This window comes from Electrophorus electricus, chromosome 21 (assembly GCF_013358815.1).
Source record: "Electrophorus electricus isolate fEleEle1 chromosome 21, fEleEle1.pri, whole genome shotgun sequence".
NCBI lineage: Eukaryota > Metazoa > Chordata > Actinopteri > Gymnotiformes > Gymnotidae > Electrophorus > Electrophorus electricus.
The window spans coordinates 4221336-4233395 of NC_049555.1; the positions used below are offsets into that span (position 1 = coordinate 4221336).

The following is a 12060-nucleotide window of genomic DNA, read 5'->3' on the forward strand; positions in this document are numbered from 1 at the left end:
GTGATTAATCGTGCAGAGAGGGGGGGGGGGGAGGTTGAAGGCCTGGACAGCATGCGGTAAGCTCCCATTTCCCCCCTCCCACACGTGTGAGTACACACACACACACACACACACACACACACACACACACACACACACACACACACACACACACACACACACACTCTTGAGGTTTAGATGCATTAGAGTGGCCACTTATCTAAGAGGTGTCATTGATCATGGTCATCCCTCTGATACCAGATAGCATTTACAGTTCAATTAACACTTGGGGGGGGGGTGGCATGGGGGTGGGGTGATATATGTGTGTGTGTGTGTGTGTGTGTGTGTGTGTGTGTGTCAGGGGTGGGGAGGGTGGGGGGGGGGCACGACTGTGGTCAGGGGTTACTGGCATACTCTCCAGACCCATTAGTACTGACGTGGGGGGTCAGTGTGTCATGAGGCCAGTGTGGGGGCTTGTGGGGTGGTTAATGAGGCATATCAACCACATGGAGAACAGAGGTAAAGAAGAGCGAAAGAGAGAGAGAAAGAGAGAGCGCACACAAAAACGAGGGATGAATTCTGGTCTGCTAATCTGTGATCTGCATAAGAGTCCTATAGCACAGCAGTGTGTGTGTGTAGCAGCACTGTGACAGTGAAGCTGATCGTGTGTGAAGTGGAGGCGTTTCCAGCAAACCCCAGCTGTGCCACACAGCATGCAAAACATGCACGCTCCTGCGCTGTTTTGGGTGTGTGTTGTATGCATGTGGTATGTGTGTGTGTTTACTAAATGAAGGCTGGGAGAAACAGACAGCGCTGGTGATAAACACAGACAGTCCAAATAGTAGTGGTAATAATAAAAATAATAATAATAATAATAATATTAAGAAGAAGAAGAAGAAGAAGGAGGAGGAGGAGGAGGAGACTGGCTTCAAACAAAAGCTTCAAATGATCAGCCTGACTGAGCATGCTCAATGGCTACTGCCAGCAATGTCCCACCAATAGATGTCACCTCTATGAGGCCCAACAATGCTGATAGGCTCCTTTTGGGACCTGATTTGCATAGTGTGAGGGGAAAAGTGAGTGCCATTCTCTGATTGGTCAGTATGGGCGCGTTTATCGCCATGCAAGAGTGGTTCTCCTGAAGTGGGCTCTTCATCGCTGAAAATCTGAATTACCATATGCACGTATTAATGGCAGGCCAGGTATGGCAGCTGTATGACTGAAGCAGTGCAGGGCTGTGCTGCACTTAACAGGGCATAATTACAGTCATGAATTAGCATGGGGGAAGTCTGGTCTTAATCTAATTCGATTCAGTGTTCAGGTCAAATCCATCAGTTCAGGATCAGTTCGGAAGATTAATTCAGTTCACAGGTCAAGTTAAGTAAATGAGTAAAAACAATGCAAAAAATGCATCATCATCTTATGCTGTGTGAGTTGAAATGACATTCATGGAGGAGCTGTTCTGAGGGCAGCAGACTAGCTCTGAGTCTGGGGCCTGGGGTCAACTCAGTTGGTAGGAGCTGAACTGAGAGCAGTAGGATAGCTCTGAGTCTGGGGCCTGGGGTCAACTGAGTTGGGAGGTGCTGATCTGAAAGCGGTAGGCTAGCACTGAGTCTGGGGTTTAAGACCTGCATGTGAGGTAAAATCCACCAATCTGAAATAAAACTGACCAGTCTGCCCAGTGGATCCTATAGAATCATATAATGGAACACACACACACACACACACACACACACACACACACACACACACACAGTCATACCTGTGAGAAGGCAATTCCAAATGTCACCCCGGCGATGATGCCCATGTTAGTCTCAATAAAGGAAGTCACCAGCTCATAACATCCCTATAAAAAAAGGAATAAGTGAGGCAGGATGTGTGTGTGATTCTATATGTGGGTGTGTGCGCACATGTGTATTTGTTTGTGTGCATACATTCATGTATGCATGTGTTTGTGTGTTGGTACACTTTGCTAGGGGCTATGGTAACGTTGTATGGTGTGTGTGTGTGCGCGTGTGCATGTGTGTTACCTGCTGGTCCACTTTGCTAGGGGCTATGTTAGCGTTGCACAAGTGTGAGTGTGTGTGTGTGTGTTATCTGTTGGTACACTTTTCTAGATGCTATGTTTACATTGTGTGTGTGTGTGTGTGTGTGTGTGTGTGTGTGTGTGTGTGTGTGTGTGTGCGTGTTACCTGCTGGTACATTTTGCTAGGGGTTATGGTAGCATCGCGCTGATGTGTGCGAGTGTGTTACTGCCGTCAACAAATATTCAAATTTTAATTATATAATCAAATTGTGTTTTTGATTTCTGTTTTTTTAACCAGACATTCAACTCCCTGGCTGTCGGCCTCGCAGTTTAGGGCAACACTGCGCATGTGTGTGTGTGTGTGTGTGTGTGTGTGTGTGTGTGTGTGTGCCTGTGTTTGTTACCTGCTGGTAAACTTTGCTAGGGGCCATGGTACAGTCGCACGCATGTGTGTGTGTGTGTGTGAGAGAGATACTTGATGGTATACTTTGCTAGGGGCTATGGTAGCATTGTGCAAGTGTGTGTGTGTGTGTGGGTGTGTATGTGTGTATTACCTGCTGGTACACTTTGCTAGGGGCTATGGTAGCGTTGCGCAGGTCTGAGGAATGGCAGTCAGAGATGTTGGCACAGCAGCTGGGTGGAATTCCACTAGCTGGGAAATACACACTGGAGAACCAGCTAGTGTAGTTAAGCACACCACAGCAACGAAGCTATAGGCAAGGAAATAGCAGATTAGACAGAGAGGCTGACAAAAAGAGAGTGTGAAAGAAACAGAGGAAGATTAACTCTTCCTCTAAGAGAGAGGGAGAATGACAGCCCTAGAGAGAGACCTACAAGTTGGGAACAAAGTACTCTAACATGATATTAAAGTGAAAAAACATTGATTTATATAGAAAGTATGAAAAAAATAACACCAAGAGTGGTTTATAAATAATGAGTCCAGGACAGAGTGTGGAGCTGGAGGGTATGGCTGGTGTGGTTATAGGGCACCGTGTTCTAGAAAAGCACGTTTACTTACACTCCTTTGGACATTATCCACCGCCAGGCTCCTCTCATCCTGGGCATTGTAATTCTGCACAGCCTCTTTGTAGGTCCTCAGAAAGGTGCCCTTAATCTGGAGGAACACACACACACACACACACACACACACACACACACACACACACACACACACACACACACACACACACACACACACACACACACACACACACGATTCAGCATCATATATGTCACCCCTACCAGGTTGAAAACAATGGGGTCCCAACTGAGGCATGGAAGTTACCAGTATGTTCATGTGTGTGTGTGTGTGTGTGTGTGTGTGTGTGTGTTTGGGTGCATGCGTGTGTGCATTTTTCACCTCGTGACGGAAAACAAAGCCAGAGATGCCAGCAACCAGCTCTGCCAGGAACACCAGTGAGAGGAACATTGCATACTGGGAAAGGGGAGATATGGAGGGGGAGAAGAGAAGGGAAGAGGGGGAAAGAGAGAGAGAGAGAGAGAGAGAGAGAGCAAATAAGAAATTATTTAATGAGAGATAGTATAGGGAGAACAACTGGCAGCGAGTGGACAGGATACGGAGAGGATATTTTAGAGACACGGGTCTCTAGTTACAGGCATGCAAGTCCAGTTCTGCAGACCTACCAACCTAGAGAGCGTAGTTCCAGCACTGATGAAATGTAATCAGGGCCTGCAGTGTCATCCAAAAATATGAGATCCAGCAACGTTGGCGCTAATCTACGAAGGCAGAAGATCTCTAGGACCAGAGTACGGAATACCTGTTCTAGTGTCGGTCTGTTTCAAACAGGCCTGCGATAACATTCCCCATTTCCTGTCTCCTTACGCTCAACTCACTCACTCACACTCTCTCTCTCACCAGTTTGAGCATCCATGGACTCCCTCTGCAGGTGGCGAAACATCCGAACAGGCCGAACACGATGATGGTGGTGCCCGTGCCGATGAGCACGTACGGCGCGTTGGTGGAGTTCTCAGCAATCAGGGAGATATACGGACCCAGCATAAACTTCCCCCATAGTCCCACTGCCAGGAGGATCGCCCCCGTAATCTACCCGGGGGCAGAGAGAGAGAGAGAGAGAGAGAGAAAGAAGAAAAAGCACAATACATTTTCATTTATATTTGTTAATTCTGAAGCCACTTTTATCTAAAGCAACTTACAACAGAAGCAAAATACCATAAAAGTAAAAATACAATACAGGAAGAAATGAAAGAAAAAAAAAGAATATTGCGATTTGTATAGTCTTGCTGCCACCTAGTGGCCAATACTGACAAGCGCTCACCTTGCGCTTACAGAAGTCTGATGGAGGAAAAAATAAACATCAAATAAAATAAAGTCCATACATTTTAACATTGCTGAATACATTTTAAAACTGTTGACGTTACATTTCCTTCAACAGTTTTAACTCAATATTTAAATTGCACTCGGACCTTAAATAAAGTTTGATGATTCAACTTAGGCCTTTTTTTATTTTTAGACTTTTAGACTAAAAATAATGATGAACAGTAATGATGAACAACTCGCTCATTCATCTTTTTAAAACGTGCCGTGACAGCATTGTATCTTTCTTGTTGACAAATCACACACTGCACCTTTAAATCATTTCTCAACTGTTAAAACACATTTCACGAAACCTAAACATCGTCACCTTTTTAGCACAGCATAAGTATGTTAGCACATTCTCACTGCGTTCCTTCTCACACACCTTTTCAAAACAGCTGACAGATCTCACAGAAAACATGGTTTAAAAAAACACCTAAAAGAACTCAGGTGGTGACACCTGGAAAAAAAAAAACCCGGATCTAATTAATAAAAATCTCTTCCGTTCCGAGGTGAAGCTACGTTACTTGCAAGTCTGCACCAAGGAGACTGCAAACGTGTATTTATCAGGAAAGGGGGAGCAGGTCTCTTGGGAAGTTTGTCGTGATGAGGAGCCGTCTGAAGTCTCCCTCACTGGACTGGATTTGCAAAGGGCTTTTCAAACTGGATCTTGCAAAAGGCCCCAGTGCGATGGGGTTGGTTTTGTCCAGTAGAATAGGCGGACCGAATGGAGGGATGGGGCAGTCAATGGGGCAGTCAATCACGGAGCAGACGCACACTGCAAATGCGTAGCTCAGATCTGTGCATTCGGTTTGCTTTTTTTTCTGGTTGCTGTTTAGTGATTTGCAGGATTTATTAACTTGATTATTGTGTATTGTTTGATGTAATTGTGATTACTTTATTTTTAGACGTGCTTCGCCAGTGTTGACTTTGAATTTAGAGCAGCGTGCAAACCGAACGTCATTTTGCAGACTAGTAGAGGGTATGGTAACTGTTATGGAACTATGCAAATTAAAATCAGCTCTACAAGGAAAGACAGAGAGAAAGTGAGAGTAGGAGAGCGAGCGAGAGGAGGAGATAAAAGGTGTGTGTACGTGGGGGCAGCGGCTAGCCGAGCTACTTCAGAGCAGCACTGCTCACCATTATTCATTACATTACTGTGTGTGTGTGTGTGTGTGTGTGTGTGTGTGTGTGTGTGTGTGTGTGTGTGTACTTACACCGCAGGGCATGGCAAGTCATTGCAAAGTCCCTCTATAGGAAATACTTCTTGCAGGCCCAGGGTGATTCCATCCCACCGCATCCATTTCAATTTTAGTTTTTCTAACATGAAGCGCATAAACCTTCAGCAGTTACGCAGACCACCCGATGCTATATGTAGGCAACAGAAACCTTGCAAAGCAGAAAATGACCAGCAGATGGCGATATAATCGTACACATGCACTAAGACTTTACGCAGAGGACGAGGGAAAACAGCACAAAGCCTGCAACATTCATCACTCTTTTAGAGCACAGGGAGGTTGGGCAGGCGGTTCACCCTCCCCTTTTCTGATTCAGTTTTCCAGTTTAATTACTTCTATTTGTGTGGAAAATTAAAAACAAGATTTGTGAGTCGCTGCTGTCAAAAACACACACGCGTCTGTGTAACATTTGTAACTGCTGACTGAAAATGTTGGCGGAGGAGAGCACTTGAACTGGAAGTCCCTGCAGAGATCATTTAAACGTCTGAGGGAGAGCAGCAAATCTGGGCTAAATGGATTCGGGGCACTGTCACACATGGTGGAAATTGCCCTGTTGCAGCTGATCTGAGACCTGTTCTGCCATTTTATGCTCTAATTGGCACATGGTGAAGGTTCGGCATGCATGAGCTGGTCCCAGAGCGGGTTGAATGTATTTATTTTTTAGTGCTTCGTTATTTGAATATCTAGATCTAAGGCTTGCTCTCTGAGTGGCAGGAGAATAATTCTGGAATGAATCAGAAACAAAAAAGAAAACGAACAAGTATTGCATGCAGCTTCTGTTTCAGTACCACAGTGGTCTATTTAGGATGAGGAACTGTTCTGATAAAGCAACCATTCAGATCCGACGGAAGTGTAGTGCAATCCAGATAGCTCAGCGAAAACCAGTACGATTCCACGAACACCCAGCGTACATGTCACTCGGTGATCTGACGTACTGTGTAGGTCATACCGCAACGAAGCGGTATATGAACCATCATTCCAGGAGGTGGTAAGCCTAGCCGAAGTTCGTGCCATGTATTCCCCCTGCGGAGGGATTATGCGTGGGCATGGCGCCCCTGGCTCGTGTCCAGTGAGCTAAATCTGGGTTAAGCTGAAGGTGGCCCCTGACTTAACTTGCTGACACACACATCCGGCAGGCTGATGCACTGTCACTGCCAAAACGACACGCATAGATGCGAAGTTTGTCATCGGCAGATTCTAAAGCGCTGATAGGATAGTTTGTGTGTGCGTGCGGGCGTGTACGTGCACGCACCTCACATAGCAGGAACAACTTGAGCTCTATATGGCCGACACAAATTATTCAGCACCTCTGGACAACCTCTTACACACACACATGCACCCACACACTCATTTTTTCTCTTCATTTTTTTGTCTAACACACTCATCCATCTTCTTTTTCATGCTCACCCACCCTTCTCACTCTCTCTGCTTCCTTGTCTATTTCCATTTTGTTACACACACACACAGACACACACACACCTATACTCCTATTTTCCTCTCTGCTGGGGAGAATAAACACCTGGTAGGTGGCTCCTTCTGGAGCTATTTATTTGTTTGGTGGTCATTGTTGTTTACTGTACAAAGTATAATGATTTTTGATTCTGGTACACAGATGTACAATTGACCCGTTACCCTGCGTGGCCCAGACGAGAAGTGCTGGTCTCTCTGGTTCTGTCCCTTACACGTGCACGCACGCACGCACACACACTCTCACACACTCCCCTTCTCTCTCCCCTTCTCTCCCTTTTCATGTTGTGGCTTCTATTACAGGGACTCAGTCTGCCACCCCTTAGCGACCTGTCTTTCTCAGGGATGTGCTAATTAATGTGCGAAAAAAGAAGCGTGCGCGCGCATGTATCTGTGAACGTGAGCGAGAGAGAGAGAGAGAGAGAGAGAGAGATAGATAGATAGATAGATAGATGGAAAGACAGCAAGGAATGAGTCAGACGTTCAGAAAGCAAAAACTGCCAACACTTCAGAAGAAGAGGGGCATGATGAGAGCAGGAGACTGAAAACAGAGCAGAAGCATCTGAAAAATGCAAGAATGTCTAAACAAATGTGCATGAAACAGCTACATTAGTAGAAGTACCGCCTCCAGAAAGAGGAAGCCAAATGACATAACAAGAGTTATATCAAAAGTGCCCACAGGGACACAGAAAAAGAAAAATGACAGAAATAGTAAAAGAGGATGAGTGGATAAAAGAACTGAACTGCATGGTACACAGGTGTGTGAGTGTGTTTCCTACAACAAAGCATATCTACTAATGACAGGAAAAGCATGAATGATTCAGTGTTGCGTCTGGTGTACACATCCTTCTTTCCATCTGCTCTCTTTATGAGATTCTCAGCAGGGCTCCATCCAAAATGAAGCCCCAGTAAAAGAGGAAACAGAGGAAGCACCGACAAAATCTGTCACTGGTGAATCTCGTCCTGCGCCTGTTGTTCTAGAAAGTCCTCATGGCAGGAGCAAGTGTTGTGCTTTGAATTCCTCTGCACTTACCTGTCTCCTAGATACACAGAGCCACTGTATCTGAAAGGAGTTTAAATATCCACTGTCATTAAGATAATTATCAGCATAAAATACCTTTGGTCAACTGTGACCGCTAACCACATAGCCAGCGGCGTCTTGCTAAGAGTCTTTTGAAGGAAAGACGACGTGTGTGGTGCACACATGCTATCAGGTATGGGAACCATTGCAATCAGACACAGTAGTCAATTTCAAAGCAAAATCTTCGGGTAAACAGAACTTGAGGCGCTGAATACCAAGACGAAGGCTAGGGACACGCTGACCTGACTATTGACTGCCGTGCGGAATCGGGGCCATCGGAGGGCGTCAGTGACTGACTGCAGCCTGTCTTCAGTGCAGTGTGTTGTGCACTGTTGGCTCTAGCTGGTTCTCCGCAGCTCAATTTCGAGTTACTGTGACTGTTGAATTGGCATCAGCGGCCATGAGAGAGTTTTCTGATCGACTGCGCAGTCAGAAAGCGAGGTAATATAGACAAACCGTGTAAGAGGCTTTTGGGTGCATTGTGGTCTGATCACCCGGGGCAGCGTGCTAGGCCATTCTATTTTGCTACACGGAAAGTAGTTTTGTTGTGTTAACTATCTAGAGAACCGGTGGAACATTTGCTATTGCCTTGAAGTTACTGTATGCAATTTTATGAAAGGAACTGCAGCTTGGAAACAGAGGTTTCCTTTTGAGAAGAGGAAATAAACACTAGAGCCTTGCACATGCAGAAGTGCATGTCCTTCATCAGCTGTGGTCAGTTTGGCTTACTTGAGTGTAAATACACACAGGCGACGCTGGGCGACGGTGAGCTGATGGAAAGCGATCACCGTCCACTTGCAGCTGCCATCAGTTTTTCAGTGTCAGTTCAGTGTGTCGACAGCCAATTAAGTTAAAGGGCCATTTGAATGCAGTTGACATTTAGATAGAAAAGAAACTCTTGCATCTTGCAGTATGAGTTCTCCCATCTTGAAAGCATGATTTGTTTCTACTCGAGGTTAAAAAAAATCAAATCACAAATGAAAAATAATTCCAGTGTGCTGGAGCAGGAAAATGGAGAATCCATTCAACTGGATTTCAAGAACCCTTCTAGAATTCTGATTCCAGAATGTGGGATTTGAGGTGGAAATGGGCTCAGATTTCTAGAGCCCCCAGGTCAGGCTGTAAAGCACTGATTTCTTTTCCCACCAGGTCTCTTCAAAGGGGAGGATTTTCCCGGTGCTCAGAGTTCAGATCTCCCGTCGGTGTAACGGTGTTTGATGGGAGATGAAAGATAAAGCAAAAAGGTTGAACAGAGCCCACCACAGTCGACACCCCTGCCTGCCAGATGAAAGTAGCCCAGGGCCTGATTTGGAGCTCAGACATTTGATTTCTGATGGGCGTCTGTCTGTCTACCTCTCTTACGCTCCATGTCTGTCTGTCTTTCTGTCTCCCTGTGTCTGCTCCTCTCTCTCTCTTTCTCTTGCCCTCATTTTCTCTCTTTCTTTTTCCCCCTCCATGAGAACCACAGTGGCATGCATGCATGAACGGTCTGCTGCTTACCGAGCCATTAAGCGAGATTGCGGTTTCGACGCACCCCCTTTGAAGGCCCTGCCGCATTTATCTTTGACGAGTCAGCTACGCCTACAGTGTTTTGAACAATTTGGAGCTTGGGTATTTAAAAAAAAATAAAAATCAATTATGCCTCTTGTCGGCAGGGACAACGTTACATGACAGCAGCAGGCACAGGCGTCATGGCAACTCAGGCATTAACGACATCTGAATTCCAGCATTTTTCTCTCGAAGGCATGAGGGAGGTTTACAGACTGCAGTGGGTTTCTTGGCCCTTGTTTTGCATGGCCCTTGATGCAGACTAGAGCAGAGAAAGAATACCTCAATCTCCAACTGTGTTACCAGTCAACAGGACAATGGACACCAGTCACAGGACAATATTCACTAAACCTCAGACAAGTGCTCTTCAACGGCAGACCAAAAACTGATTGTCATTCATTTATGTATTTAAAATTCCAGCTGTCAACATTCAGCCCCTTCAGATTTTCCACCCACCCTTTATCCAGGAGTCATGGATCCAGGATGACAATGTAATGTAGTTTTACAAAAGTCCATATTAAAAAAAGTCTTGAGGATACCAGGCATGGCACATTGGTACATCTTCAAGTACATGACAGAGCTCATGGAAAACCCCAACTAGCCATGATAGAGCAAAGAAAACCAGGATGAACAGACCATGGGAGGCCAGACTGTATTGGCTCCAGTCCTGTGGAAAAGCTGCTCTGTGGTTTAGCATCCCAACACTCCAGCTCTAGGCCTGTCGCCATTCTGGTGTTTGTTTCACTGTGTTTGTCTTGCCATTATGCCATTATCGTTCCCATTCCATTTTGTATGCCTGATTCTTTGCTGTTGTGCATCATCGTCTTTGTTCCCTCGTGTATTATTTCTGCTTTTTTTCCTAGTCAGTAGGGCCTTGCGTGTACGGTGCATACTGCGTAAAGCAGAACTTGGGGAAGTGCTCACTGACCTCACCCGGCGCGGTGACTGTCTACGCCCAGACCAGTTCATCTCTTCGGCTATTCGGCGGTGCAAGAGAAAGTCACATCCTTCAGGGAATGCAGCAAACTCATTCCCAACCGGCTCCCTTGAGCCCACGGAATTAGGACACACGGGTCTCACTCCTGAAGAAGACGGTCCAGGGTGTGTTTTTACTGTGGAGGTTTCTTCAATGTAGAAAAGAAGGATGGACCACTGCAACCTTGCTTACATCACCAAGGACTCGGTGAAGTTGCAGAGAAGATGCCCTACCCCCCTGCGTCTAGTGCCGGCCAGACCGGCAGGGGATGTGTGCAGGTTTCTCCGCTGGACCGAGCATGCTCTTGTTCACTAGCTCTCCTGGCTCACTCTGTTCCAGCACCGTGGACAGCCTCTGGTTTATTTGGCCATTCAAGATTGTGAAACCTGTCAATCGGGTGACCGACCATCTGCAACTTCACCCTTAGTTTAAGGTCCCGCCTTCCTTTCGCACCTCCCTCCTCAGGCTTGTAGTGAACGCTAGCTGCCATCATGGAGAGTACACTGCAGACTGTATCGTTAAAAGGCTCAAAAGGCTCAGGTTTGAATTTCCTAGGAATAAACACCAGTGACAAAATCAAGAGGGTGGCTCGCTGCTTTCACCATAAATATTATGTGAAGCATATGGACCCATGTTGGTCCTCATCTGTTCTTAATCTTCATTTTGTCATGGAGGGGGGCAGGCTCCACATCATGAAAATGCCATGCGAAATCCAATCGGACATATCCAGAGACCCGATTTTAAACCGAAGCCGAAGCTGCGTGCAAATGTGGAAAAGTCACATTTTGTGTGGCTTTTTGCCATTCAGGCTCCACAAAATCTTGTCTGCTCAAAATGGACATGCCAAAAACGTTTAAACAAAGCTGGCAGAGCTAACAGAGCAGCCCAGCACTGAACCCTGTGGGCTGTGGGTCACCAGGACCCAGCACAGTTCCCATACAATCCACTCTCCACTACAATCACAACTGCTTTCAAGTTCCAGTGTGGTGGTATCAGGAGAACACGCGTGTCCCTAATACTATTACAAAGAAGTTGTTTATACCAAGTTTAGCTAAACTCTTCAGACCTTAGTCTGGGAAGACAGGCAGTATGGCACAACAGTTCTTTTCATGTACTTCCTGAAATGCTGCCTGTTGTTTTCCTAGTTCACTGTGCTATGACTGACAAAGTATTCATTAGAAAATTATATTGCTTTGTTCAGTTTGCATAGAATGACTTTATGTTTAGATATTTTTAGTGTTTTAAAAGGTTTAGCACATTTTGGGCCTGACATGAACTCTCTGTGCCAAGCTTTATGGTTTTAAGAGAGTTTAAAATGACATCCCTACAAAAATGTCAGTACCGAAGAACAATGAGGGTCTCTATAAACATAATTTTGAAAGCAATGACTTGGAACTCCATAACAAGATA

At 45.7% G+C, this 12060-nt stretch overlaps 1 protein-coding gene across 2 annotated transcripts in view; it reads right to left on the minus strand.

The window, feature by feature from the left end:
• tspan7b (tetraspanin 7b) overlaps positions 1-12060 on the minus strand; it is a 29746-nt gene that overhangs the window by 3130 nt on the left and 14556 nt on the right. For both annotated transcript variants that reach the window (XM_027023385.2, XM_027023384.2), the window contains exons 2-6: positions 3882-4070; positions 3366-3440; positions 3024-3119; positions 2560-2715; positions 1742-1825 (exon numbers count right to left, since the gene is read on the minus strand). In XM_027023385.2, coding sequence (XP_026879186.1) covers positions 1742-1825; positions 2560-2715; positions 3024-3119; positions 3366-3440; positions 3882-4070 — 600 coding nt within the window. The remainder of the gene's footprint in view (positions 1-1741; positions 1826-2559; positions 2716-3023; positions 3120-3365; positions 3441-3881; positions 4071-12060) is intronic.